This window comes from Habropoda laboriosa, unplaced genomic scaffold (assembly GCF_001263275.1).
Source record: "Habropoda laboriosa isolate 0110345459 unplaced genomic scaffold, ASM126327v1 scaffold22, whole genome shotgun sequence".
Lineage (NCBI taxonomy): Eukaryota > Metazoa > Arthropoda > Insecta > Hymenoptera > Apidae > Habropoda > Habropoda laboriosa.
The window spans coordinates 2,406,694-2,413,785 of record NW_017100261.1 but is presented as its reverse complement, the minus strand read 5'-3'; the positions used below and the strand labels follow the sequence as shown (position 1 = coordinate 2,413,785).

The window sequence follows — 7,092 nt, the reverse complement described above, 5'->3', positions numbered from 1 at the left end:
CGCCGTTTCCAACACGGGGATGCACTTTGAATAAGCGGCAGAGAGACAGAGAGAGAGAGAGAGGGGGGGGAGAGGGGTCAAAGATACGAGGGTAACGCGGTTGGAATTAATGCGGAATGACTAAGCGGTTGCCTGGCTGTCGGCTCGAACCGTGAAACGTGTGTTTCGTGTGCACGTACATTATCGATAAAATATTCATCCTTGGTGCGCCCGTACACGTTTTCTTCCTTATTTTCCACGTTGCTTTGTGCTTGTTACACAATCCGGGGGAAAGAACCCTTTCGAAGGATTCTTCGAGTTTCGCTCGGCCACACGGGCAAACAGTGGTGCAGAATGCGATATAGACGGTGAAGCACAGAGCTTAGGAGGGCGTGTTCTCTCCTACCGCTCGGAAGTTCAATCTGTAAGGCTGTGTGCTACTCTCTCGGCCTGTGTGATTCTTTGTTACACCGTGCAGGCCTTCTGCTGTGGATTTTATTGTTTATCGCGAAGGGACGATGGTAGATTCTATGTTAAGAAAGTAATATATTAGATAAGAAAGAAGTTCGCACGTCAGATTCAATTTCGTTGCGAAATAATTCGTTGTACGTTGAATCGAAAGGTAAGAAGTGAAATTAAAAGGTGTAAGTGTACAGTTGTTCGGAAAACAGTCGTTTCCGACAAAATTGAAACACGCGTCTCGCCGGCGTTATTTGTAATCATTCTTCGTGGCCTTCGATAAATCGGGTGCGTCATTCTGATATTCAAATGAGCCTGGGACACCAACGGTGAAGATAGGCACGACGAGCAGGAGCGAGAGACGGAGATAAAGACAAAGAGAAAGGGAGGGGATAGAGAGAGGGAGAGAGAAGAGGAATAGAGAATGACCGCACTTAGGTCCTTTCGTTACGGAGCGGAGGAATAAGCCGCGGTCAATGGCTGCGGTATCCGCAGGTTCAAGGAAAGCGGGCTGGTCCGATTCGACATCGTGTCGTTCAGAGGGGAACTGAACAGGTGACGCGCTCATGAAAATGCAGGTTAATAGAATGCTGTCTAGAAAGAGTCTCGGAATTACAGGCACGCGTCCTTGTTCAATGGAAATCTTTCGAAATATCTCCGAGAATATCTATGTCAAATAGTTCGAAGGAATTCGAACGGATCGTTTAAGAGAGAGAGAGAGAGAGAGAGAGATAGAAATAATACGGTACTTATCGTCGCGTGGTTTCTTTCTTTCATTCTTCTCTTCTTTTGGCGAAAAACCATTTTTCGAACGTTTAAGGATCGAGTTCTTGGCGGTGGTCGGAACAGGGACACGATGAAACCACGGAGTGCCACACGGAATCCTACTCTGGAAGCCGATTGTTTCGGAGCCACTCGCAGCATTGTGGCAACAAATCTCACGGTTACGAGCGCTTTCATAAGCACGTAAAGCTATTCGAGCCGCGCTTCGCGAGTCGAGTGGCTTATCGATCACATAGGCGAAACAGACCGGTAATTTTCTCATCGTTCGGAAATTGAAAGATTCGATTACGCCGGAGTGGCGGGCGCAACGCCCTGTGCAAACACCGATCTCTCCTCCATCAAAATACCATTACTCTCTTTCCTTTTTTTTCTTTCTTATACGCTACGCCCTCGATATCCATACATACACACATCTGCGATAAATATACAGATACTTCGTAAACGTGTACTCGAGTGCAGGTTCTTCTTAACAGCGACACGAGAGACAATAAGGGGAAAAAATCGAAGAATTTTCGTGGCTGGTGAAATCGATTCGCGGGGAAGCACAGGAAGTGGGCGCGTTTCTTTGCCGCGCCGCAACGTTCCGTGAACAAACATCGAACAAAAACATAGAAGGAGGAGTCGGTGACAGTTCTCGTCGAACACCGTTCAAAATTCCCGAATCACCGTGGCAAAACTACCTCTTGTCCTACTCTTGTTCCCTCGAGGACACATTTGACGAACTCTCCCTGTATATTTCTCACCGGCAGTCCGGCCGCGCTGCATAGCAACAAACCGATCGATCGAACCGCGGTACAAATTTTGTTCCCCGGAAGAAAATTTCCTTCGCCCTCTGCCCGACATCGCGGTTCTAATTAATTTCGCGCAGAACGCGAGCAGGACGGGAGAGCGAGAGAGAGAGAGAGAGAGGCGAGAACCTCCTCCTCTCTCTGGTGCTTTTGCAACACGAAGGCCGCGGCGCGGTTCGGCCCTCCGCCACGGGACGCGGCGACTAGTTATCGATCTAAAGTTTTCCCATACCGGTGCATGAAGGCGGCAGTCGACATGTTACTATCCATGGGGTGGTTCCATAAATCGCAGCCCTTCTGCGGCAACACGTCTTTTTAACACTCGCCCGTTTTCCCGCCGTGGTTCCGTCGGTTGTGCGGATATCGTTTCTCTCGTTTTTCTTTTTCTCGTCGCCCCTTTGGAAGAAAGGGGTGAGGCACCCACGATTTCCCCGAGCGATCCTTGAGAGAGCTTCCTCGCGAACCACTCTCTCCTTCCGTTTAAGCCGCAAAATGTATACGTGTGTGTATCTATCTCTGGTTCTCTTCGAACCGAGGGGAAGATATATCCAACGGATGGACTCGAACGGCAAGAACCGTTTGCCAACACCTGCACAACTTGGCAGGTTGAAACCGTCGGCTGAACTGAAGTCAGAATGCGCATTCGTCGGTTTCCATGGTAGTGGCCGACGATGCCGGTGGTGGTGGAGGTGGCGGTGGTTGGTGACGGTGCAGGAGGCGGCGGTGGTGGTGGCGGTGGTGCAGTGGAGGAGCCCAGTAGCTCTGACGATGGTGGGGATTGACAGAACAGACCGTCTGCCCGGCTCTGGCTGGCTGGCTGGCGCGTTCACAACCAGGTGCCTAACCATGGAACCTAAGGTTCCATTCACATGACGAGGCTCTATCTCTCTCTGGTCGAGCAGTTTTTAGCCATCGACACGCACCACACGCATCACTCTGTTGTGACTCGCTAACGTTTCGATGAGGGGAGTCTCGTTCGAGTGCTTTTTAAAGCACTTGCTTTTAGGTAGTCTCCTTTGGTGGAATATTATGTTGGTATAGCCGATGGAAGGGATATCGTCGAGGTTGGAAATTTGTCCAAGTACGCGTAATTTGAATGTCGAAACGGTAATCCGAGGGAGATAAGGAGATAGAGGTTTGCCCAGGGTCGTTCGCTTCTTTCGTTGCGGTGTATTTTTTAGAAATTTGTATATTCGCCTTAATTGCAGTAAGTTCATTTTTGGCAATATGGCAAAATTTTGGTGGTTTGAATGGAAGATTGCGAGTAGAAAGTTGGAATATCAGTTCACGAGTAACGCAGGGTCCTGGGTGCGGCTAGATTAATCGGTGTCGCTGCTTATTGCTTTCATTCACGACCTTACTATATCGTTTTCATTGACAATGTAGTTTGGGCCACGATATAGCGTGGTTGTAAAAGTTATCGGGAACTAAAGTGGACATGTTTCGGGTGTTGGAACAACGAAATTGACGGAAATAAGGGCGCTCGAGGACCTGGAACCTCGGCCAGGACCGTAAGAAGAAATTTCTAGCCCAGTGTCACTGTACTTACACTACCGGCCAAAAGTTTGGAATCACCGAGCATTACAATTTACACAAAAATTTCCAGAAAAAAGTCAGCGACTTTGAGAATTTTCTATCATTCGAATCAATTGATATGAGATAAATTGATAAATGTAGAATTGAGATAAACTTGAAATCTATAAAAAATTAGCAGCAAATTTAATATTGATGAAAAGTGGAAGGTGATTCGAAACTTTTGGCCGGTAGTGTGTACTACACAGTGTGTGTGACTTTCCAAAAGTGAATTTTTGTGTAAGTAAACCGTGATTGGAAAATTCGATTCATATCGATACAAATGGAAGCATACATGTAGAAAATAAATTCGGAAAGTTACAAACGATGATACTTACCAGTATTGAACATTCACGTTTTTTCGAAGGATGCTAATGGGACATTTCGACCCAGTCGGTAGTTCTAGCGTTAATGCTCCAAGCAGTAATTATTAGTAAATAATGAAACATGTTAAACGGTAAATAAAATATTCTTATAAAAATCGTCGTTCCTTTATCGAACGGAACCCTAAAACGAAACGTAACATACGGGCCTAAGTGCCGCGACATCAATCGATGCCACGTTTCGAGGGTTCGCGATTTAGAATATCCCCATTGTCGGATACACGAAAAATATTCCCATGCTTGCATTAGAAAACACCGACGAATTAACCCTTTCACTCTGAACGTTAATACGCGACAAAAGTAATTGTACACTCGTTAAAAACAAGAAAAGAAAAAGTGAAAAGTCGAAAGGGTTAAAAAGAATGTTAATGAATGATCGTTTCAGCCTGTTTAACGCCCAGATTCATGGTCGTGATGCAACGCGGTATATCTTGGATGTGTTCGTCGAGTAGAAGTTACGGAGGCAGGCTCGTTTTATAGAAGCGAACAATTACCCGTGCTGTTCCCTTTTTCGAACACCGAAGACACGCGTGTTGAACTTTAATAACTTTCTTGTAGGCGCCCGGCATAGTTACAGCATCGCCGGATAGCGAAACCACGCAAATAAGTTTTCCTCCCGGCGCGATATCTTCTCCTGTCTATCGTGTAATCAGTTATAAAACGAACCGCCCCTTTCCTCTGCCTTTTTCACCTGCAGGATACCTCGGAGAGTAACCTTACACTCCACGCGGTCCTCGAATCGACAAATGGATCTCGCAAGGTTGCACTTACCTCCGCTCCTTTAATTCCTTGTATTTATTCAAGATGAATCACGCGGTTGCGGTAGGATCCTTTCAGTTTCAACTGTAGAATCTTCGATGAAAAAGAGAAAAGAAAAAAATACTATTTCTCCTCGCAACGTTTCCTCCCTCGAGAAACGCAAGAATCAGCATAGAACGTAAATCTTACTAGAATTTAAACAATAGCAGGGGAGGGTTTTTTGTCCCGTGGTATATTTTTATGCGTCCTGGAAAGCGACATTCACTCTGGATCGGTTGGTTGACAACGACGAGAAGCTTAAATGCAGCTTCTTAATGCAGCCAGCCTCCTTTCTACGCCACGGCCACGCTTTTTTCCTCGGCTCTTTCATTATCTTGGCGTACCAAGTGACGACGGGCGCGAGCTGAACCGATCTTTACACGAAAATGTACCGGCTAGACTTTCAGGAAACCCTATCGAGAACACTTTTTACAATTCGCAGTTTCGCTGAAATCCCCTCTGAGCCTTCTACTCGCGCCAAGAAAAAAAAAGGGACGCAGAAAATCTCGACCAAATTGAAACACCACCTGGCACATCCTGTCGTTTCTCTTTCCATCGAGAATCCGTTCCACTTACTTCGATATAATCATCCTAGATCCAAACAGTATATCCAAGTATAAAATACGTATATATATATATATATACGTTCATCGAGGTTCATTCATCAAGCGATTCGCTCGCAGCAGCATCCTTTTCATTTCACCTCGGCCTATAGGCCCGAGAAGTCGAAGCAAGAAGAGAGGTCACGAACACACAGAGAGAGAGAAACTCCAGGGGAGTCTTGGAGATTCTTTTCGTTATTACTCCCCCTCGTTCCTATTTAATTCCACTCCCCCTGTTCGTTTCTTTCGGTTCGTTCTGTCTTGTTCCGCGCATCCCAACGGCGGCGGCAGCGACGGTGGTGGTGGGTAAAACCTCGCGCTCGTTGCTTCGTTCCGCTGCTCTACTTTCCGGCCCGCGAGATTTCCAACGTCGAAACGAGAGTGCACCGGCATTGGACCTGGGGCCTGGATCCGCGAGGTTTTCAGGCCCTTGGCTTCGCGGATCCGACCGAGCGGATCGCCGCGCCGCCGCCCCGTTGCATTTTTCGCGGTGAGTAACGGTGAAACGCAAATATTTGCCAAGAGCGCGGGCAAAAACGGTTCCCGAGGCTCGGTTGATTAATTGACACGCCAAATAAAGCGTGTTCAGGGTACAGGCTCGCGTTCACGGTGAATTAAATGTGATCGTCGTTAGCACGATTCCGAGCATCTCCGTTTTCGATCAATGCTCTCTCTCTCTCTGCGTTTGTTTTAACCCTTTGCGTGCGGAGGGCGTGTGCACGATGGCGGCGTGTAAAGAGAGGGAATTGTCTATTAGGTGGTTGCTCGAGAAATGATGGATTTGTAAATGGAACTTTAGATATGAATAATGTAGTGGGAACTATATAAATTTTATCAATGGAAACGATTGAAAATTTCAATTTATCAGTGGGCGTTGTGCTGAACATTGGAAATATGAAATTTGTAAGTGAAAATTCATATTTCAAAAATTATTCAGATAATTTTATTACTACTATTTTGATGTATTATTAGAAAAATCTGAATTTCTTAATTAATGCAATAAATTGCTGAAACGAACATTCTTAATTGTTGCCTCATGGTTGAATAGCTGTTTTTTAACAAATGATCTAAATGCTTATAAACCAAGGTTATATTGCCCGTTCCATTAGCTGTTCCTATCTCAAATGCTGCGTTATTATTTAGCACTGCTTCTACTGCACTACGTCTCAGTTTGAATTCGTAGAAGAAAATCACACGAATTTGATAAAAATCCATTTTCAATTTCTATTAAAACCTTAACTTAGCTTTTCCAGCGATACAAGTTTTGCATTTAAAACAGTTAAACTGCAGGTTTTACGTTTTCGTATGACAATGGACATAATACTAATTCATAAAAACAATAGAGAATCTGCCGGCATACGAACACCGTCATTTCGTATGCAACGACGTAATAGAAAATTAGAAACGTTGGGAATGAATATGAAACGTTGCTTGTCTATGATAATTGAGGAGTTAAAATGGTAAACGGTGTAAGTGCCGGAAATGAAAATTTTCAGTATAAACGAAAAACACGTGTTTGTTCGTTTTGATAGTTACGTCGTTTGTTGTTTTTAACGTTATGCACTTTCGGCGTTTATCATCGTTACAAATTTAGATGGAAAATAAATGGCAAGAAATTTGTAGAATCACTTAAATCGATTTATTTGTACACTCCACTTCTATACTATTTTTGGCATTTTGCATCGTTTATTGCTCGAACGCTATGAACTTTCAGCGTTTGCTATCTTT

The 7,092-nt window shown here is 45.0% G+C and overlaps 1 protein-coding gene across 1 annotated transcript in view; it reads right to left on the bottom strand.

The window, feature by feature from the left end:
• LOC108572786 (biofilm and cell wall regulator 1) overlaps positions 1-2,279 on the bottom strand; it is a 51,512-nt gene extending 49,233 nt beyond the window's left edge. The window contains exon 1 of the mRNA XM_017935069.1: positions 2,242-2,279. Within this exon, the coding sequence (XP_017790558.1) occupies positions 2,242-2,279 (38 nt within the window). The remainder of the gene's footprint in view (positions 1-2,241) is intronic.
• Positions 2,280-7,092: the final 4,813 nt, after the last annotated feature.